Genomic DNA, 23,858 nt, shown 5'->3' on the forward strand with positions numbered 1-23,858 from the left:
GTATAATAATATAATAAGACAATAATAAAATAACAAGAAAATAAACCGAAAATAAAAATAGTATAATTATAAAATATACGGTAAGACGATCAGTGACGGGCGAGTACAACGCTGACTACACGGTTTTATTACGTATACGGCAACATTGGGCCTCGATAACTGTCAGTTTATTTATAACTTTTAATATTTTTCCATAATCATTTCCGTGAATAACTCAAGGAAGCATATATATAATATTGTCAAAATCTAATAATATTTAAACCAGTTGTTCTTAAATGGCAATTGTGTGAGCGAAGAAATGCTCATAGCGACACCAACGACGGGTTAATAACTTAAAAAAATTGAATTAAATATATAACTTGAAGTAATAATATATAAGATAGAAGACAACTAACAAATTGGAGGAACTGAAGTTTTATTTTTATTTTGATTGTAATAAAAAAAATTTTTTTAAAAATTTGGCTCCAAGGCTACAAATAGATAGAATCCGGGCCTTGCGGTTACTAACAAAACATCTTGAATTCTCACTTCAAGATGTAATAATAAATTAAAAATTATTCCACGCCGTTAAATCAAGAATGCATATTAGGTTTAACGAATCCCACAGACAATAATAAAAAATGCTGTTACTTTTAATATAAGCTACAAGACATTTAATTGGAATGTATAATATAAAATTCATAGAAAATTAAATTATTCTTTAAAAATGGTTAATTTATTAATAAATTATAAAAATTATTAATACTATATGGGTAAAACATTTTATCCAAGGGCCGATTATTATTATTAAAATTAAGTTAATTATAATCAAGATGACAATCCAAAAAGTGCATATTATAATAATACATGGATTATTTATAGTTGTTAAAATTGTGTTCTTAGTAATGGAGGCCTAGGTCCTAACTTATCTGTATTATCGTCATCGTTGTCAAGGGAAGAAGAATCGTCGGTGTTCTCTTCGGACTCTTCCACATCATTGGACTCATAGGATTCTTGAGGATCGCCGGATTCATTGAACTCTTGTGGACCGGTGGATTCGTTGGACTCTTGTGGACCGGTGGATTCGTTGGACTCTTGTGGACCGGTGGATTCGTTGGACTCTTGTGGACCGGTGGATTCGTTGGACTCTTGTGGACCGGTAGATTCGTTGGACTCTTGTGGACCGGTGGATTCGTTGGACTCTTGTGGACCGGTAGATTCGTTGGACTCTTGTGGACCGGTAGATTCGTTGGACTTTTGTGGACCAGTGGATTCGTTGGATTCTTGTGGACCGCTGGATTCGTTAGACTCTTGTGGACCACTGGATTCGTTGGACTCTTGTGGATTATCTTCCTCGGAAGAACCCCGTGGCTCTGGAAGCTCATAGATATGTTCGTCCTCCTGCTCTTGAGAGTTCTTAAGATCGTTCGAGTTTGGCGGGTTTACAGGAACAGCGTCATTCGATTCAAAAGGAACAGAAAGAGTAGTGTCGTCGTTCTCGATCTCTTTCCTTAGGCGCTCTTCTAATTCAGGGTCGAAAGTTCTACGCTGTCGGTGAGACACCATCGGTTCATTTACCGTTATCGTCAGTTTCCGCAACTCTTCTTTTGCGATTAACTTGAAATCGTAAGGTTTGAGATCCACAGCATTCAGCCTGTAAAACACAAACTTCATAAACATCAAAGGTAAACATTAGCTACTTAGTTAAAAACCTAGTTGACAAATATTTTTAGGTAATCCACGTGCACGTACTAATTGAAAAAGTACATTCACTTATTTTTATTGAGTTAAGTTAATATTTATTCCATGTGTACTTAAACTCATCACATTAAATGTATTATATGTCTAAATGTTAACTATTAATTCCTAACTAACGGCCTTACCTTCTTATAACTCAACTTAACCTGAGTTAATTGTCTTCATTATCTCACAGCCCAGATATGATAAATATTACATGCAATAGTGCAAGTATATTATTACAATTTATTTTTTATAAAATATATTTTAAATTAATTATTTTTTATTTTTAAATATTTATTTTATTTATTTATTTATTTTTATATTTTCGTATATTACTGTAGGACTATATTTCAATAAATTCAAAGTGAATTATTTTTTGGATATTCCAAGGTATTGTATTCTAAGTACATAATTTATTTTATATACCTAATATAACGAATACCTCAAAAGTGACCCTTTTATTTTGCATTTTTCCTCCATTTTTAGACTATTTTTAGTTTTTAGCATTTTCAGGTCATTTTATTAATCTTTAGTACACATTATTATACATTGTAAAAGCTTTTGGTGTAAGTTAGGAAATTAAAAATATCAATCAAAAAATATTGTTTTTATAATAGGTATTTGTTTAAATAGATTTTAGAATTTTTCATCCGTATCGAATATAAGTTATTCTATATATAAATGTAATAACGTCTGTATATATGTATTATAATAGCGATTATCGGACGTGGTGTCTACATAGTCTTACTTAAATAAAGAACAACTACCTAATTGGCTAAGGCTAATAGAAATTGCATCGTTTATTTCAAGCATAACCAATGTTTATTTATTGTGAATGCCAAAATTAATTTTGTATTATTGTTAGTTTTTTTAGAAAAAAGAAGTATTAAACACGCCGAAAATTAAACCATCGTTTTCCTCTTACATGCGTGCCTATTAAAAAGAAATAATAAGGGTCATTTTTATTATTACGTCGAAAAGCATTTTAGTTTAATATTTTATAGAGTATGTTTGTCTATTTTTTAAAGCATTTCCTAATAATAAGTAGGGCTAGAATTTATATGCATCAGTATGTTTTTTTACGACTACTGATTATTATTTTTGTGTCCAAGAATCACCTCATAATGAGTTAAATGGTGCTATTTTTATTTTGCATATTTTAGAAAAAATGCATATTATTGCATATTTTGAATAAAATTAATATTATTATATATTCGACTATAAAAATGTGACAAATGCAAGTTTAATGGTATATTTCGGCCAAAACAAAGAATAATTGCTGAATAGGTCAACAAAAAATTTTTAAAAAATGGAGGACTGAAATCATAGGTACATAGATTTCATCGTGCTCGTGTATTAAAGATTTAGTATGTATTTAAATATTTTGTGATTTTGTTTAACAACTTGTTATCACAGTTTTAAAAATTAATAATTGCAATTCCTGTAATCATACACGCATGCAAATATCTTCGTGATTGTATTACAACAACCGTTATTAATGTAATTATTTTAATATTTATATTGATAATTGTTTACTTATTTAAATCAACTAATTATTTTGTTAAACGTATACAACACAATATCATTTTGATACTAACAATATATATATATTAATAATTATTATTCTGGTTAGGTTGCGTTAAATGACAATTATTATTTAAGTTATAATAATTATTATAAACAGTAAGATCAGAATAAAATGTGATAAATCGTATGAGGCAATTTTTAACATATATTGCGCTGTACCTACATTTTAACCTTATAACTTAGTCGTGCATGTGAATGCAAAAGAGTCAATTCTTTATTTGTGAATACTAAAATTGAAAGACTTAAATTTATATTTATAACTAAGTTAATAAAAGTTTCTCTGTGTATAATTTTTTTTTTATTAATATTTTTATGTTTAGTATTAAAGTTATACTAAAAAATAAAATACCTGAAACTAATAATTACCAGTTACCATTACATACCTATAGCTGATATATGTTTATTTTAAATTATTTTGTTATTATACAAGTTATTTTAGTTATATTAAGTAATATATTTGCTTATTAATAATATATTATATTATATTATGGTAATACAATTTATTTGTATTAACAAATTTTATATATATATTATACAAAAGAACTAAGATGTATATAAGAAACAAGACTATGTTATCTATACATGTATTGGTAAAATAAAAAAAATCTGAAGAGTTTTATAATTGTTTAATGAGCACAGCTACAAAATATATAACAGTGTTATACAACAATTATACATTTATACTCGCCAATTTCTTGTCGCTAATAACCCCGTAATTCGTTAATATATAGAATTCATCATCATTTATGTATTATAGTGGCTATCAAAAAACTGATTATTTTTGAACAAGCATATAGTACCCGGTTATTTTTAAGTTATAACAATTGCATGTTTGCATATTTTACTAACCGATCACATTTACATACCATGTGAAGAAATAAATTACCACTTGCCCCACCCTCCTCGCGAACCCCGAAAATATGTAGACAGTAAGGGATATATTCCGGCAAGTTCTATTTTTTTTAACATAAGTTATATATATTTATTCATGTAAATAATATATCTATTAATAAATAATTGCTTATTTTTAGTGGCGTTAATTCGGCTATCCATATATTTATATATATATATATATATATGTGTATAGTCTTTATATTACTTTTCAGAAAATAATTATTGATTGGGTCACGACAAAATTAATTTAAAAATATTTACGTGTTTAAAATGAATGTTGAAATGTTAGTGGGTAGGTAGGTGGTTTCAGTTTTACTCTACATATCGTAAAATATTTGGATCCCACTATAGCAATTAGTATTATTATTGAGCTTTTCATATACATATTATACACATCGCAAGTTTTAGACCAGGTTCGCGATTGACGAAAAAAAAAATCACTTTACTCACCCAACGAGGTTTTCATGTTGTTCGTGTTGTTTATCCGAGTGTTTCTCTATGATCGGACTCTCGTCGATCGTAACCGCAATCGATTCCAGAACCTGTGGAGTAACCCTCGAAGATACTGATGACGTGAGGCATACTACCACAATGCACGACGCAAAGACCTATTATATAACAAAAACTTATAATATAGTTTATAAAACAAATATCGAAGGAACCAAAAAATATCCTAACGTAAGTACATATATCAGATCATCGGAATACAACTCACTTTGAACATAGTCGTTTTCATTTTGGAATCTGTAAATTCAATGACCACTCAAATATTTTCATAAATTAAACACGCATTCGTCGATTAAAATATTTTATTATAATGTTATAATGGTATACTTAATAGTACAGTTCGGAAGAACATCGTTGCACTACAAGTCGTGATGAATCGCCGTAACTGTCTGATGCCTACGGAATTCGAATTGTATGTCCGATTATACGGTTGTGTGCAATGCACACTGATCGCCTTAAATTAATAACTATTACAATTATAATAGCGTAATTTACAATTATTCTTACTCTTATAATATGTATATAAACGCTCGGTAATTAGGTGATTATTATAATTGCAATAAATTATACTGTAGATTCTGAGAAAACTTGGGACACGTACTATACAACTATAGTCATGACTTGTGACATTTACAATATTATTGTTTTAATTACAAAAAATTGTTAATTGATCGATTAACCTATTCCAAAGTTCCCGAGTAAGCCCATAGCTCATATTGAACAACACACTGTCAATAAAACAGTGATGATAGTATTATACACTATAGAGTACATCGTATTATTTCAATTCTTTGTTTTCAAATAAGCGATTATCGGTTATATTACATTTTTTCATCGTTTCTTAGTATACATCTGTCTTACGTTTTAATGATGCTGCAACATGGAAAATTTGTGTTTAAATAGAACCAGTTTTGGAGAAAAAAATATGCTCTTAAAGCTGGATATTTGAACACGGATACAAATATAGGTACAATAGGTACATGGCACATTCATTCAAAAAATATTTAAGAACATGTTATATAAAATTACTTAGCATGTCACTATTATTACCTGTATGTCTGTAGAATTATTTAATTAAATTTACACAATAACTTACATATACCCTCACTTGAAAAACTAGCCCACCAATAAATTTAACAACAAATTTACTCATATCACAAAAATCGTCTTATTTGCCAAATTATTCCATATAATATCAAATATTTATTACTTGTTATATCATATGAGTGATAAATATGTTGCTATCATATAATAGAAATAAAAAAAAATAATGTTATTATCACATTATATTATTCTATATTCATTTTTATAAACGTTGCCACGATAAAATATTATATGGTATAATATCAATCATCAAAACTGAAATATTTTTTAAAACTTGTTATAGTTCTTAAACATATTATTTATTTTTAGATACGAGTGCCCTGTAGAATTAAAAACATCTGGTTATCAAATTAAAACTTCGTTTTCTACTATAAATTATTTAACAGACAATTTTTTTGAAAACGTTGACGTATCGTATTAAAAAATTGAGCGAGAAGTTTTTGAGCTGTTTAATTTTGTATACTAAGGATAATAGATCCTTAATAAAATGGGTTTGGATTATATGAGCATTATAAGGGATATGGTGATTTGAAAATTATGGCATTTATGATTTATAAAAGAATAAATTTAAATAACAATTTTCAAAAAAAAAAAATTTACAGTAAAAATGAGCGATTCTCATTTAGAAAATAAAATTTTGTATCACTAGCTACAAGACACTTTTCAAGAAGTACAAACAATCTAAAAAATAATATAAAACTATGGTCTTTTAGTATATTTAAAAATTCAAAATCGAAATTTGAATTATGAGGATTAGCATGCTTAGTGAATCATCAAGTATATAATTAATAACTACAAAGACTTAAAACGATGTCAAAATTAATTTTTTTTATATATATTTACTAATAGAATAACATCAAATATTTTATGTGTAGGTACTTATAATAATGTTAAATTTATTCATTTATAAGAACAATAATTTTAAAAGTGTACACAAAAAGTTATACATTTGATATTAATCAATAATTATTGTTAATTATTATAGTATAATTTAATTTAAATAGCGTTTAATTTGTTAAACGTATTTATAGATTGTTACGAAGTTGTGTATGTCGAGTGTAATAAAAATGCAGATAAAAAAATATTACATACTATTCATTATGATCTTTAAAACAGAAAACGATAATAATGTTTACTAATTACAAAACTATTTTATTATAACATTCATATGTACGATTTCCCTGTCCATTAAATATAAAATGAAGTACTTATTGTTAAATATCAAGGATAGACAAAAAATGTTTTAATTAAAACGGAAACTGAGACGTCGGTGTAAAAATCAAAACGATTTTTAAATAATTTTTAATAGTTATACAGCTTACTCTGGGTTGTCAATATTGAAAAAAAAAACAAAATTTAATGTCTAGTGCCAGACATTGTTGACGTAGACGAAGTCGTCAACGCAATTGTGGTTGTTGAAGACATCGTCGTCGGCGTCGATGTAGACGTGACGGTAGTCGAATTTGTTGTACTCGTCGTTGTCCTTGTATTCATTGTCGTGGTCATAGTCGAGGATTTTGTCGCCTGGTCATCGTTCGTTGGTACGGAAGGAGTTTCGGTGGTGCTCCTCATCATATTATGCTCTTCCGGCATAGTCCTCACCAAAGCGTCGTTCACAAACGGCTCATCCTTTGGCATATCTATTAAACTAGATAATAAAAATTAATATATCGTACATGATTGTCGCCGGGGCGCCATTTGGGGTATCGCAGGGTATACATTGGTGGCCCTATTTTTTCCTATAACATATTGGCCTGCCTTAATTGTATACTGCGCCGGTACAGCTAAAATGTAATAAATAAACTATTATAATAATTTTCGAAAAATATTTTATAAATGATATATTGTTTTAATCTTTATTTTCTTGACAGTTGTAGGATTATAATCAATGGATCAAAATTAAAAAATATATTTATTTGTCTTATTAGCTTCTTAAGATTGTGATATAAATATAAATTATTAAAAATTTGTAAAAATCAATCTTACGTGATTCATTTTGCTAATTATTTATAAACTCTAAATTTCAAACTTCAAATAATTTAACCATACAAATAACTGTATGCTAATAGCTTACATTGATTTTTTTTATAATATATTGCTTTACAGATTTATTTGAATAGTCAAAAATTGTATTTGAATGATAATAGTCATAATAATTATTCATTATAAATTGAGGTGCTTAAGTAATTTGGCAGCCCTTTTTTAAAACTGAATTGGCGCCCTGTATTGTCGTTTTTTAAATATTTCTTTCGTAATTTGTATGTCTTCGTCACAATTAATGTTCTGGTATTTTTAAAAAAACTTTATATTTTTTTACAATATTGATCTTTATAATTTTTAAGTTTTTAATTTTTTTTATCGAAAAAAATCATGCTTTTAATTTCATATTTTGGAGCTGAATAATATTTGTAATATTATTTTGATATATTATGAAAATAAATTTTCTGATGATTAACTAATCAATTATAGGCAGGGATACCATTTGCGGTATCGCAGGGAATAATACATTAGTGGCTCTGTTCTTTCCTATACCTACCATATTGGCCTGCCTCGATTTTATGCTGCGCCGGTACAGCTAAAATGTACTAAATGTTAGCAATAATGTGAGTTTTGAATATTGAAAATTCACATACACCATTAAGTGTGTAGCCGAAACGATAAAGGCATATAAAAACGTAAAATAAGTCAATTTATTTTATTCTTATAGTGACCACCTGCTGTTGACGGTTTTAAAAAATGTACTAATTATACATCTTTTTAAGAGTGAAAGGTGTTTATTAAACTTCTACGAATATTCTAAAATGTTCATGGAATATTTTTGTCATGTTTTAAACAATAATAGTTTCGAAAATCTAAAAATTAACTACAAAAGGACTCGAAAAACCGTTTTTTTAACTATATTCTATGCATTATCTAACGGAAGAATAAGTTTTGAACTTCGAAACTTCACAATTAGGTGTGTGGCCTTAACAAAATAGTCATATAAAACGTAAAATATGATAATTTATTTTATTCTTGTTTTAGTTATGGTTTAAAAAAAAACTAATTTTAGGTATTTTTAAGAGTGAATGGTGCTTGTTAGACTTTTACGAATATGCCCAACTATATAAAGAAACGTTACCCTATCTATTAAAACAATAATACATTTCACTGTTGTTACTTTAATCTGATAGTAAAAAACTTAGGCCTGCTTAAAAATTCGGCAGCCTTAATTTTAAAACATATATGGTGCTTTTGGTTACAACCAATAGGTAAATTATAAAGTGCAAAAATGTGAATAAGTGGATCAACCCAATGAATAAATTGTGATCCTGTGCCACCCTACTCGCTTTTTAAACTTTATATGTCTATATCTCATACTACTCGTCCAAGATTCAAATTTTATGCCCGAAAAATAAATTCTTCTTTAAAACAAAAAAATTTAAAATAAATTTTATCATAAAAAAAAGAAAAAACTCTAAAATGTACTGTTATAAAAATAGTAAAATTATTTTATAACTTTATAAGTGATGTAAAAAAATATACTCAAAAACTATTTAAAAGTTTTTATATTTGTTCGTCGATAAAATAATCGCACAATATATTTTTTTTTTTTTTAACTTTTATTTATAATACATACAATCTATAAATACATTTTACAATAAGCATGTTTGAGGAAATCGCACAATATGGGCTAAAAATTCAATGTTTGTAAACATATTTAAATCATTATTTTTAGATAGTTTATAAATTGTCAATAATGATTTAATATTAAAGTGATTATATTGTGGTTAAAATACTTTGTTTGTTCTAAATAATATCATATAATTGATTTGGCTTTCTTGGGAATTAATAATTATCTCCCACCGTTATAATTGTGTTTTTATCAAGTATAAATACTAGAGTAAATATTTTTTTATTTTGCATAAATATATTTTTTTTAATTATTATTTAATAATAATAATTAACATGTATATTATTATATATATTTCTATTAAGCTTAACCTGTGTATTAAGTTACAAACATATGTAGGGCATAAATGTATGGATATTGCATAATTTTTAATTTTCCTAAAGGCATAAAAAGTCCAAGAGATAAATATATTATTATTTTTTAATTTATTAGATTTTGTTTATAATTATTTGCTTTTTGTAAATCATAGTAATATGAATAAATAACGATGTAATTCTTATTCATATGGTTTAGAAAATATTTTTATAGAGTTAAATCGACTAATAGGTATTCAAACAGTTAATTTCGATTTAAAATTTGTTGTAAAACGATGAAAACTACTTCTTTCAAAATGAAAAATACATTAATATTATAATTCATAATAATATAATATTATAATAAATTAATAACACGAAAAATTATGCAATACGGCGTAAAGTGTAGATAATATAGGTACATCGCTGTGTTGAAGATCATTTTATTATTTCATAAAATTACGTTTACATAATATTATAATATATATTATTTTTACATAAATATGTAAACAGTTCAAAATCACCATTTCGGAACTATTGTCGATTTACGTGCTTATCTTACACGACCATATATAATAATATTATTATTATTTTGGTTGAAATTTATGTAAACTATCATCATATACATTTCGATATAGTGTAAAGCCACCAAGCCACGCACAATAAATATTACCTATATAGTTTCAAATTTAATGTTCATATGATATCTATTATTTGATTGAGTAATTTATTATATTGAATAATGCAAAATCTGTTCGAACCTTTAAAATGTTTTCGTTTGGGTTAAAAAAGTTCAATTTGGAAGTATAAAAAAATAGCACATTTTCAATTATAACTATAAATGTTCGATAGTATTTGATTTTCAAATATTTTACCAATCGACACTTACAAAAAAAAAAAAAAAAACTAAAAAAAAAATGAAAATGTCAATTGTCTATAAATAGCTTAAATAAAGTCAAAATATTTAAATATTATAAAAATTTTATCAAACATAGGTATAAAATAATAATATAAATATTGGGTTAAAATTTCAAAATTATACAATTATTCATTTTTAAATTATTATAAAATAAAAAAATCAATTTTGTTGAAACTGGTATAACGTACAATTTTTCGTTTTTCCTGATAATTACAAGAAAGTACTTTGAACTGTGAAGTTTTTACTTTTGACTTACAAAGAACCAAATTGTTACAATTTTATATCAAATTCCCCTCTTTCCCAAGTGGAAAATTGGAGCATTTTTATTATCCCAAAAGATGATGACAGACAGAAAAAATATATCATTATAAAACCATAATGCATTCATCGCTCCGCTCAAAATCTAAAATTGTGATTGCAATATCGACAATATCATTACATTGTTTTAATTACTCACTCGTCATTTTCTTGTAAATATTTTATTTCGTCTCTCGGGTAACTGTTGTCCAAATCTACAACGATAGTCATTGGTTCATCACGTTGAGGAAGACCGGCTTTTGTGGTCGACCTAAGTAATATGACTACTATAACCGCGAGAACCTAAAATTAATAGACGATAATAATGATCGATATATTAAAATATTGGACGTTTTCTATAGCGTCGTATTAATAACAAAATAAATATCTCACAAATTTAGCCATTTTTATTTTTGACCTGAAAATTATATTTAAACGCACCGCACAATTTGATATTTCCACTGAATTATTATAACACACTGCAATAGACATGCGTGTAAGACAAATGCTTAATGTATTGTATCTAATGAGCATAATTATTAAAATGTAATTTCTATTGATAATAATTTGGACAATAATAAAAGATCTTTAAAGATTATCGATGTAAAGGTCCAAAGTTTTAAGGCATTATTTTATTGTTATTTAAGCTTTATTACTTATTAGTTATGGATGTTAATAAAAATTAAATAACCAAATACGAAGTCCATCTCATAGTAGACATTAAACATCTAAAAAGTGATATAATGAAAAGTGGAATAATTTTGTCAAAAATAAAATATTAGCCAGTGTTTTTTTTTTTAATAGTCAAATTCTTTAGATAACTACTTCAAACTAAAATATTTATGAATATATTGGGCAGTGGACTGATTATTTATGTGCTAACAATTAAGCAATTCAATAAACATTTGTATGAATAACATCATTCAAATAAATACAAATTAAGTATAATACTTAATGGTCGATGTATAAAATGTAAAACTAAATAAATAAATACTAAGACTGCTGATAAAAATAAGTATAATAACCATTATCTGACAATTGGTATTCATACAAATAAGAATATCTGATGCCCATTGGTTGTTGTAATAACTGTTGTCAACATTTAAGTTTCAATTTTTCAATTTCAGAAATACTAGCACTATTGACACTTGACACATTAGTTTAGATTATAATAATTAATAGATATGAAATATTATAGATAATACAATAATTTCTACTTGAAGTTGCTCAAATTACACATGTATGGCAGTTTTTAATCATCAATTATGTATAATCTGTATCATTAAAATTTTAAGAACATTAGTATAATGAAATACAGAATAATATTGACAATTTTTTCTTCCCAGGAAATTAAAATCAAAATCTCTAAATTAAAATAATTTGTTTAAATTCTAATTTTGTGTCTTTGTGTCATAATACCACAAAATTTAATGTGTTCTATGTTACAAGTGGTAATTTATATCCATAATTTAATTGATTTATTTAAATTACAATTAAAATCATATTTCAATTTTGAATTATTTATTAAAACTACATTTTATAAGTATAATAATGATTTAATTTTGTAAAAATCATTCCCTATAGAATATTATACAAATAGCTTTTTTATGTACATAACTATGAAAAAATGATTTGTAATACAACATAATATACATGCACAATTTAAAAATTTTGTCAAAATATCTATATGACAAATTTTTAGTACATCAAGATTTGAATAATAACATACAAGTACTGATACAACTAATTTGAATATATAACATATTGATCTTTGACCATTTGTAATAAATAAAAAAAAATATACATAAAATAAATTTAAATTGGTACACTATTACCAGATACATACATAAAAATATAAAATGGAAAATATTAAAATATAAATAATAATTCACATCGAAAGTTGTAAAACTAAATTAGTTTAACAATGATTTACTGAAAACACTGAATAGACACTAACCATATAGATTTATTCGCCGAGAAGTAAGGTTTGTATAATCATGTGTCTCTTTTCATTATACACAAAATTGTTATTTTTGAACAATTTACTTTCAAAGAATGGTCTTAAGTCATGTATATCTATCTGTTTTACCTATAAAAATGTATAAAATTAAATTTTAAGCTTATATCGTAAAGGAAAGATTAGTATAAAAAATATTTAATATCTTACTTTGTCTTTGAAATCTTTTTCATGTATTTCAATTGTATTAACTGTGACACCGTGTATACCCCTAATGTAAGCCAACTGATCGGTTGCCATTTGATGCAATATAAAGTACAAAAGCTCGGTGGTGTCTTTTTTGAATGATAAATATTTTTGGAATGTCTATAAATTTTGATAAAGAGTAAAATAATTAGTTTAATTTTATATTATATAAATAAGTATATTATTAAATTCAATTACTTTTCTCATTGTTTTCATGACGCTGTATTTTTGTGTTTCAATAAATGATTCTAACATTATACGTATAGCCATGTTGACATCATCTTCTTGAACATAGTCTCTTAAATGCATTTTAGCATTTGCTTCTGCCATACGAATCATACTTTCAATATGACGGACTGTAATGGGCAAACTTCCAGTCATCTATATTAAATATACATGAATATGAATTAAAATAAATAAAATACACATTTTTCAAGTATAACAGTGCCAAAAATTATTAAAAAAAATTTTATAAGTTAAATTTGTTTATATACTTAAAAACACAAAACATATCATAAGGCAATAAAATACTTATATATAATATATAAAATAATTAGTACAATTAGTGGTATATAGAAAGAAATATTATTTATAGTAATAATAAACAAATTAAAAAAGCTATAGTTAATAAAATATTTTATGTCCGGTAACTTTATAATAATTAGGAAAACACATGCCTACAATTTATAAGACTAAAGTAACTGTAGTTTAAAATATGTCTAATTATAAACAATATTTTTTCAGTTTCTAAACATCCAATTCCAAATACATATTCAAAATTCACCAACCTCATTATAGTTATTATTATTATATATATTAATAAATTTATTCTAATTTTGATTTTATTAATTTTTGGACATTATTAAAAACCATATTTTTTAAAATAATGAATATTCTTATTTCTGATAATTATTAAACAAATTGATTTTTAGAAAAATTATTTTAAAAATAAAACAGAATTTTTACAAGTAATTTTGGTAATTTAACTGTTAAAAAGACTTTAAAATGATGTTAATTATTAGTATTAATCCATTAACATTTTATACTTTTTAAAAATCAACAATATTGTAAAAAATATTAGATTAGTGTTACAACTATTTTATATTTTAAGCAAAAGTAACACTTCTTAACCCTAGATTGCACGCTTCAAAAATATTCACGAGATTCTACGCACACGGTCTTTTTGACTGTATATTGAAATATATCAATTAAAACTTGATAAATTTAAATAATCATTATTTTACTATTCTTAAATAAATAAATAAATTTCAAATGCTTTAATTGATACTTAATATAAACAAATTAAAATTTCATATTAATGTTATTACATACTCGTATAAGGTTATATCACAGTATACCACGTACACAGTCTTTTAGATAATAAATATATAATGAATAGATAATGGACTTTGAATCCTTCTGTAGTAGGTACAGATATAAAATTATACACAATTGGGAGTTGTATATAATTTTAGTTTATCACCTAATTAGAAGGTACCTAGGTTGGGTTAGGTTAATATTTCGTATTTTTGAAGCAATGAACAAAATTCTAAAAGCCATTTCTATTGACCATAAAGCGTGTGCTCTAGAGTTAAAAATCATTATTCTCAGTGCTTAACATTTAAAAACTAAGAAGTTACTTGTTCAAAACACCATTTAGTCACATCAAGATTTACAAAAAAAATCATATACTTAATAAAAGTAGCTGTTATTCATTAAAAAAAAAATAATTGGTTCATGCCACATCTCATTAAATGAAATAAAAAAATCAAAGTATTCAATAATATAGTTTTTAAATATAATGTTTAAAAATCCCAAAAAAATGTAATTGAAATAAATACATTATATTTTAAAGATTAAATGGGGTGAGAAAACTTGAATGAACATCATAGAAATTATATACAGGTGATAGCACTTAGTCGAGTTAAAATTTTAATATTTAGTAATCACTATTCTACTCACCATAGACTCTTGTCTCAGTTGACTATACATTTTAGCTACTTTGTCTTGGTCCATACGATGAAGTTTAGGATGAATGTTTTGCTTAGAATAGACAATATACTTTTTTAATAAATCTTGAGGTATTGGTTCCATATCAGTAGTAGAAAATGGATTTCTTAATTCCAATTCTTTATCTTTGCTTAAAGGATGGTTACGCATGTGAGACTGTACCACAAATGTAGCAAGCCGATTATCTTTAACCTGATCAACTTCATCTCGTACAACACATAAAATGTCAAACCTTGACATAATAGGTTCTGATAAATTAACCTAAAAATAGATTTCAAAATGAAAAACAATTTATTGATTTTGATTTGTTAAATTGAATTCATAAATAAGAATGAGAGGCAGAATGTACAAGTATACAGTTCTAAAGCATACCACTGTCAATTCAAACTTAGCCACTGGTGTTATCTCTCAATTGTCTGTAGAAAGAGGATATTATTACCCTCCCCTTCAAACTGGACATAGTAGAAACTTTAAGAGACGTCATGGTCATTAATACAAGGACTATGGCTTATATTTTGATGGCATTGGTAAAGTGTGTGTGATTTATTGGGTTAATCGTACCTTACTAATTGCTATATCAAATTCTTCTGACATTTTCAAATGCAGTTTAATGTTAATTTAAGTGAATGATAAAAAAAAAGAAAAAGAAAGTATCTTATTTCAAATTTAAGATTGCGAAAATGCATGAGACCAATGAAAATCTATTATCATACCAATTAATTGAATATTTGTATCATTCAATAATCGCAAAAATGTATTCATACATGTTTGTTGAAGTGGTAGTAAGCAATCATAATTTTTTTTAACATATTTCATTTACTTTTACATATATTAATTGTATAATTTTTTTGGACTCAAGGATACCACATTTTTTAATTTAATGTATTAAATAATATTAAAAAATGTTTTTTTTTTAATTTAATTAAATTTTTTTATCAATGCTAATACTATATTACATTATAAAAGAAATAAAAAAAATATATTTGACATTAATGTACCTAATAGATAATTAAAAAAATTGAATTTTAATTATATTTTTTTACCCATGTTTAGTGTTGACCTACATTTTTTTATTTCCCGATAAGTCAAATACAAACCTAAAAGTGCTTAGTAGATTACATGCTTTACCAATATCCTGTTGGTATCTTCAACCAATAACTAATAACTAAACCTTCAAGCATACTAATGCTCCTAACAAAAAAAAATGCACACATACATTTTCAGAAAAAGTCATTGCCGGATCATAACGTCCACCAATTGGATTAGCTGCTGCCATAACAGAACATCTTGCTTGTAATGAGGTCACAATACCAGCTTTAGATATAGAAATACTTTGTTGTTCCATAGCCTCATGAATTGAAGTTCTATCTTGATCATTCATCTTAAAGTAGATAATAATTGTATTATTTAAAGCAAACTGTGATTTAATTTATTTGCTTTCACTTACCTTATCAAATTCATCAATAATACAGACACCTTGATCAGCTAAAACTAAAGCACCTGCTTCTAATGTCCATTCCCTAGACTGATGATCACGTTTAACATAAGCTGTAAGACCGACAGCAGAAGCACCTTGTCCGGTAGTAAAAACAGCACGTGGAGCTATTTTTTCTATGTATTTTAAAAATTGGGATTTTGCTGTTCCAGGATCACCACACAACAGTATATTTATATCTCCACGAAGTTTATGTTTGTCACCTATTTAAAAAAATGAATTTTAATAAATAACTAACATACTAATCATACTATTAATTAATAAGTATAAAGTTGAAATTGAATTATAATTTATATAAACTGAATCACAAACTAGACATTTTTCAGATCTAATATTCCACCTTAACCTTTAACATAAAACAATAAATATTATTAAAATAATATAATATAAATTTTAAGCTTTAAAAGATTTTTAAATATTAGAATTAATAGAATTTGAATGAAAAATATACCACCAGTTAATATTTCATATTTGTGTTTTTAGATAAAACATTTGAACAATTTATATAAATATCAATGAGACTATAAAATAATTTATCTTTAAAAATATTTAAAATTTAATAAAGTAATGCAAAATTGTTTAATTCAAATTAAACAAACCTGGATTTTTTGGTTCTCCGCCAAATAATGCTAATGCCAAACTTTTTTTGATATAATCGTGTCCATAAATTGACGGAGCAATAGATGCAGCAATACGTTCACCAATTTTATGTTCTTTAGACAATTTCAATATTTGTGAAACATCTTCATCAGTAAGAGACTCAACTATATGTTTATTGTCTTTTATAATTAAATAATTTGCCATAATAACAGTAGCGAATACTGGAAATCCATTTCCCGTGTTTAAAGATCCTTCATAACTGTTTGAATATGTTCCAGTTACATCTATTTCATCACCAGGTTTGCATTGATCACATAGATCGGCTAAAAGAATACAATCTTTACTACGTGGTATACGGCCTGGTGGTATACTGCCAGGAGACTCTTGTATAGTAATCTTTTGATAATTACGATATAAAGTTTGTTCCATGTTAACCTAATGCAAAAATAACATAAAATAACCTATAAAAACAATAAACTTAAGACTATATTTTTTATCAACTTACCATAAATGGCCCAGTACTTTGACACTCAGGACATGAACCAGGCTTAATTTCTTGACTTTGAGACTGTGTAAAAGGCCCAAGAACATGACCACATTTAGAACAATCGTATTTAATAATACTAAGTTGAGGAAATACACCTGTAGTTGACGTTACAACACCACGAGTTCTAACCAATTGATTCAAATGAATTTTTCTAAAAAAATACATTTAAAATAAGCAATTGTCTAAAAATTATTTTTTGTTTTTTTTTAATCAATTACTTGAAAGTACGAATTTCTTCAATAAGTGGTAAATCTGTAATCCTTACAAATATTTCACTGGTAACTCTGCCATATTGAGGATACATGGATAAAACTAAGTCTTTGGCTACTTCATTGAATATACTTATCATTTCTGAAGGTGCTTCAGGCAAAAACAGTGCCAGCGTATGTTGTTTATTGGCCAAATTGGTAAATTCTACTTCCAAACTGCATAAATTACTCTCACACATTCTTCTGATTTTATCCTTGTAAAGATAAGCACCATTGGAAGTGACATCATTACGCAAAAAATTTTTGAAACGGTTTGCAATTTCTGTCTTTGGACCTAACATGGCTACCCACTCAGCAACTGTATGTCCTTTAGTGTCTTGTAAATTTTCAATCGATTCAATCATCTATAGAATAAAAACAAAATAAAATAAATAAGAAAAAACAAAAAATTATAAAAAATTCAAACTTCTTCATCTTCTTCATCATCAACAATAAAACCAGTAGCAGCTCTTTCAGCCATACGTCTTTTTTTTCTTGATGCCTCATCATCATCATGTTCATCTTAAATAGAACATAACATTAAACTATGTGAAAAACTATTGTAGTGTTAAGGAAATACAAACCATAAAGTATATCATCAGCATCTCTTCGACCAGTTCCTTCTTCTCGGTCACGTCTTTGTAACTCTCTTTCAGCCGCAGCTCTGGCACCCGGACTCATTGCATCATAATCATCTTCGTCCAATTCACCACCATCATAGCGATCGAGAGCCGGTATCGGGCGATAATCCCTAAACAATAAATTAATTAATTTGAGAAATTAAGCACAAAATCTAAAAATATCGGAACCTTACCGTTCTAAGTTATCGCCAAACAGTTCTTCTCCATCTTCTTCCTCTGGGTCATCAAACTGACTTAAACTCAAAACGTCACCTTCACTCAACACTTCGTCCTCAAAATTACGTACAGGCGATGTGTCATCGGCACCTCCAAGATCCGCATCGTTGAATGGTTCCGGACTGCTGAAATCTCTCTATAAATCGAAATGTAATGATTATTAGGACATAATAATGAAATAGTATTTAAACAATAAATAAATTCTACTCACGTCGGACATTTTACTCCAGCAGTATACACCGAATGCTCGTCACAAAACAACAAACAAGATATGGACAAAATACTTCAGAATGAAAAGCAAAATTTGTAATTACTAATTTATAGCCTTAAAGGTATCCATAAAAAAGCGATAAAGAATTAATAGACGGCAAAACAGAAAACGAATTCGACGTCGTGCCCGCGTAATCGAACGCCTGTTGCGCGACTCGTGTAAATGGATACCGTACCACGATTCGTCCGAGGTAAACAAATAACAATTGAAATGGCGGGAACTGTTAGACTAAATGTTAGATACATAACCTACAAACTATTGACACTATGTTCAATTAGTGGCGTACTATTATCCGGCAAAAGCGTAAAACGGAAAAATCGTTACGTTAAATTAAATTAATATTTAATAACAATTATTTTAAAACAATGAATGTTTCTGTAATTATCGGAAAAGAAATTATTCACAAATATCGTAACTTATATTCTTATCTAAAAATCTAGTCATCACTCATCATATTCGTGAAACTCACTGAAACAGTTTTTCCATAACAGTATAATAATAGTCTACGAGTTATCCCGTTCAAATACTTCTAACTTATTATCTGGTCCTATATAAATAATTATAAATCATCATAAGTTAGTGGTAACGATATTTTGCTTCCATTAAAAGAACATTTGTCACAAATTATAAAACATTTAGCATTTTAACCTGTATTCGATTTGCGAGTGACATAACAATAAAAATGGTTTTGTTAACTTTTCGAAGTTTAATAAGAAAATAATATATACCGAATACACTTTACTCTAATATTAATTAAGACAAACTCACAGCGGCAAACACCTGAATCGTTTGACAGATCTCCGTCAACTGTCGTCTGTCAACAGTATCAACAACGACAACAACTGCCCAAGACCCAACGATTATCGACGGTCAACTGACACGTCCGCGACAGCGTGCCACTTCGTATAATTTGTATTTATAATAATTAATATACTAATATATTATTACGTATAAAACTATAAACTACTAAGTTAGAAATAATATAAATATTAGATACATTATACAAATCGTTATTTAATAATGTTCATTTGGTATTTTCACATAAATAATAATAATAATACCTAGGTGCCTACATAAAGAAAAATAACCTCCTATACATGCTAATAAGGGGCGATTGTAAACCGCCAGATTACCGGTTAAATAAAAAAGTAATGAAAGGATAGAAGACATTTATAACAATTATTAAGTTGAAATAGAACTAAATTAATAATGCGAAAACGCTCAAAACATTGTTATAAAATGAAATGAAAAAATTTAGAATTTTTATAATTATAATATGAAACATTTATAAATATTTATATGTATTTCGTATGCACAATTTATACTATATATCTTATATTTTGTTTATGTTCCTACGATGTTTATCATAGGTATATTTCAAAAATATTTTATATAAGATATAACAGTACCTAGTTTAAATTCGTTATTTAATAAAAAAAAAGAACTATATTTGTTTATAGGTGCTAGGTGTATGTGCATTCAAATTTCAAAGTAACATTTTTAAAATGCGTATTTTGAAAACATTACATTTCATAGTTGATAAAATATAACATATTTATTTTTATTGATATTAAGTATCAACTATTTAAGTAACAAAATATTTGTATATTTGTACCTATTTAAACATTTGTATTCTATAATAACATGACCTTTTTTTTATTGAATCGTATTATTATAAATATAGTTTAATAGACACATAACATAAAATTATATTTTGTAAATTCACGTATAATATGTCGAATAAAATAATTATTGTAATACATTTTTTCAAGAATACATTGTATACTTAATACCTACTTATTTATACAGTGACACAATGTAGATATATACAGTAGCATTGGTTATAGAAGAGACTATTATATAATCAATAATGAGTATTGACAGTATAAGTAGTTGATTTATTATCAATTATTATCATTTATCATCCTTGAAATTTCTTACACATCTATATTTTGTCTTTTTGAATTTTAACATTTCCTCTGCTTTGAGAGTGACGAAGTGTCCCTCAACAATGTTATATTGGTGCAGCATATAAATAATTTGATTCATCGATTATACAATTTTTATAAACTCATGGTCATTATTTGATTGGCGATTAGAGAATTTAATGTGTTCCAAAAATCAAATTTTATTATAAGTTTATTATATCAATTGGTTTGTAGATTGTGTGGTATAGCGTACCACTGGTGATACACATATACCACTTACAAATGCATTAAACATTTTCATAATATTTTACTAATTTATTATTTTTAACGGTTTCGTTTTGAAATTGTTATATAATTACATAATATTATAGTACACGAATAGTTCAGTATATACATAACATATGGGTTATACACAAAATAAAAGATTAAGAACACCTCTGATTGAATGATATTATAATATTTCAGTTCCAGTGTTGGTTTTAAATTGTTAAACATTTAAAATAATTTAATATAAAATCATATTCATGGTCATGGCATTGGAACACATGTTTCAGATTCAGAGTACTCTTTTTCAAACACATCTCTCATTTAAATATTATTTGTATTATTGTCATATGCAGACTACCGCACGTTTCTACATGTCATATTATATAGTATATATCTACCACACATATGCTTATATAGTTCTATACGACATATTATGTGGTTTACCACATATTATGACTTATGAGGTTTACCACATACTTTTTAAACTTAATTAAAATGTGAATACATTTGTAAACGTAGAATAATAGTATATTATTTAATAATATAAAATCATAATAGTAATTCAATAATACATGTGTTCACAACACAATTTAATCCTAAATTAAAAAAAAAATAGATAGGTACGAAGTACTCATATAAAAATAATTATAAAAAAATATATAGTATATTATAATATATGCCAATAATCAATACGTATTAAAAAATACTTTTATTTTTATTATTTATATTTATAAGTACAAAATAATTCAATGTCTCTTAAAACACATTCAAATGTGTTACAACACGAACTAAATTATAACTAATTATCTCATATGTTTCCGACTATAATCTCTATTATTGCTAGACACAGTATTATATTATTAATATAGAAGTAACATCGTTAAGATAAAGCTTAATCATCATCACCGTCAAATCGTTAGAAATGACCATTTAGATGCGTGGTAATTAAACGACAAGTATGCAGTTAGCACACGACAAGAATAGGTATCAAATACTTTAAGTTAAAATTGTTATTTTAAATTTTGAACGGAACAATTGGTTTTACGATGATATGTGTACATGTGTTTTTACTATTTTCCTGTCATCTGCACTTTTTGGTGTAGTAAAAAATTGCTCCAGTCTTCAATTTTGTACCTACTCCGATTATTACTTAGAATTTTATATTTAATTTTATACAATAAAACGATTAAAAAATTAAATTTCTAGGTTTTTAAATACATTTTGGGGTCCAAACATGCATGAAACTTCTGTAGCTATGACTTCTTTTCGTGTTGTAAATATATATTTATATTAGATTACCTTCGTAGTTTTTTTTTTTATAATCGATATTTTACAAGCACGCAATAAATAAATATATATCTATAATATTATATATTTATATAGGTGAGTAGTATTAGGTAGTAGGTTTGATTATAATGTATAGGAATTATTTATTATTTTTAACATAAATCGTGTTTGGTATGCGCAGTGAGGGCGTATACTTAACCATTTTTTGAACGATTGAATGTGGCTGGATCATTGTAGCGTGTGCTGCGTAGAGATTTTTTTGATGATTCAAAAATCTACAGACCTTGAAAATTGTAAAACCTCTGCATTCTGTTACCTATTCCATATATTTCTAAAAAAGACTATACAATTATTAAGTTATTTTGTTCATTAGATATTAATTTGTTTATTATTTATTCATTAATTTATTATTAATACATCGGTATTTTGAAACGACCTTCACTTAATGTTTATATAGATACTAGATACATTCTAAATAAAAACCACAAAAGTAATGTAGGAGCTTAGATAGTTACCTATTAGGTACTTAGAATACAAGACTTGATAACCTAAAAGCTATTTAAAAATATACTAAAAAAAAATTTTTAACAATGACTTAATATAACAACAAAAATAACCATAAAAAAAAATTATTGATATTAATAACAATACCCAACTAACATAATATATAAGAAGTGATCTGACGTAGATATCGTGTCAGTAATAAAATAAGTGTAGGTACCTACCAATAATCGATATAAGTACCAACTGAAAAAAACAAATCTCACAAAAACGTACAGCATTACTTCCATACAGTATAAATAAAAAAACGACTATAATACAACATGCCCTCAAAAATACTGTTTTCTTCGACTTTCATAATATAATAGGTAGGTGTCTTGGCTCTAAAATCACTTGCTGATAATTGATGACTGATCTGCGTGAAATTGTTTTTGCTACAAGTATATAATAGGTAGGTAACATATTATATATATACACACACGACGCACGTAAGCGATGTGTAACTAGTAACCTACACGATACCTATGTTTTATACACACTATAATATTATTAATAATATTATATTGTGATATGTACAGTGGCTGACGAATGGCGTTAAATATTAATAAATCCTCGTAATCATCTTATCCCATAATAGTATCATATATATAG

At 26.3% G+C, this 23,858-nt stretch overlaps 3 protein-coding genes across 3 annotated transcripts; all 3 read right to left on the reverse strand.

Moving 5' to 3' along the window:
* Window positions 1–398: 398 nt before the first annotated feature.
* Window positions 399–5,131, reverse strand: LOC113552706 (sporozoite surface protein 2). Its single transcript, XM_026955556.1, has 3 exons — window positions 4,916–5,131; window positions 4,651–4,808; window positions 399–1,633 (listed from the first exon to the last, which is right to left on the reverse strand). The coding sequence occupies exons 1-3, from the start codon at window positions 4,934–4,936 to the stop codon at window positions 865–867; spliced, it is 948 nt and encodes a 315-aa protein (XP_026811357.1). The 5' UTR covers window positions 4,937–5,131; the 3' UTR covers window positions 399–864.
* A 2,036-nt stretch (window positions 5,132–7,167) lies between these two features.
* LOC113552604 (cell wall protein DAN4-like) lies at window positions 7,168–11,398 on the reverse strand. Its single transcript, XM_026955457.1, has 3 exons — window positions 11,387–11,398; window positions 11,154–11,296; window positions 7,168–7,459 (listed from the first exon to the last, which is right to left on the reverse strand). Exons 1-3 carry the CDS (start codon window positions 11,396–11,398, stop codon window positions 7,168–7,170), a joined length of 447 nt encoding a protein of 148 aa, XP_026811258.1.
* Window positions 11,399–12,782: 1,384 nt separating this feature from the next.
* LOC113553753 (DNA replication licensing factor Mcm2) lies at window positions 12,783–19,509 on the reverse strand. Its single transcript, XM_026957255.1, has 13 exons — window positions 19,165–19,509; window positions 18,911–19,089; window positions 18,681–18,847; window positions 18,524–18,618; window positions 18,067–18,461; window positions 17,807–17,999; window positions 17,301–17,736; window positions 16,654–16,904; window positions 16,423–16,587; window positions 15,159–15,467; window positions 13,395–13,577; window positions 13,161–13,316; window positions 12,783–13,082 (listed from the first exon to the last, which is right to left on the reverse strand). Exons 1-13 carry the CDS (start codon window positions 19,171–19,173, stop codon window positions 12,960–12,962), a joined length of 2,661 nt encoding a protein of 886 aa, XP_026813056.1. The 5' UTR covers window positions 19,174–19,509; the 3' UTR covers window positions 12,783–12,959.
* Window positions 19,510–23,858: the final 4,349 nt, after the last annotated feature.

The sequence above is a fragment of the Rhopalosiphum maidis genome, chromosome 2 (assembly GCF_003676215.2).
Source record: "Rhopalosiphum maidis isolate BTI-1 chromosome 2, ASM367621v3, whole genome shotgun sequence".
In the NCBI taxonomy this organism is placed as follows: Eukaryota; Metazoa; Arthropoda; class Insecta; order Hemiptera; family Aphididae; genus Rhopalosiphum; species Rhopalosiphum maidis.

What these genes read in the sequence shown, in the direction of transcription:
- LOC113552706 (XM_026955556.1), bottom strand. Translation starts at nt 4,936, where the DNA reads ATGAAAACGACTATGTTCAAA. An exon ending in TGAAAACGACTATGTTCAAA is followed by an intron (nt 4,809 to 4,915) that starts GTGAGTTGTATT and finishes GTTATATAATAG; the next exon opens with GTCTTTGCGTCGTGCATTGT. An exon ending in CAACATGAAAACCTCGTTGG is followed by an intron (nt 1,634 to 4,650) that starts GTGAGTAAAGTG and finishes TGTGTTTTACAG; the next exon opens with GCTGAATGCTGTGGATCTCA.
- LOC113552604 (XM_026955457.1), bottom strand. An exon ending in TATTTACAAGAAAATGACGA is followed by an intron (nt 7,460 to 11,153) that starts GTGAGTAATTAA and finishes TTTATTATCTAG; the next exon opens with TTTAATAGATATGCCAAAGG.
- LOC113553753 (XM_026957255.1), bottom strand. An exon ending in CAATGACTTTTTCTGAAAAT is followed by an intron (nt 15,468 to 16,422) that starts GTATGTGTGCAT and finishes ATCTATTTTTAG; the next exon opens with GTTAATTTATCAGAACCTAT. An exon ending in AACTGAGACAAGAGTCTATG is followed by an intron (nt 13,578 to 15,158) that starts GTGAGTAGAATA and finishes TATTTAATATAG; the next exon opens with ATGACTGGAAGTTTGCCCAT.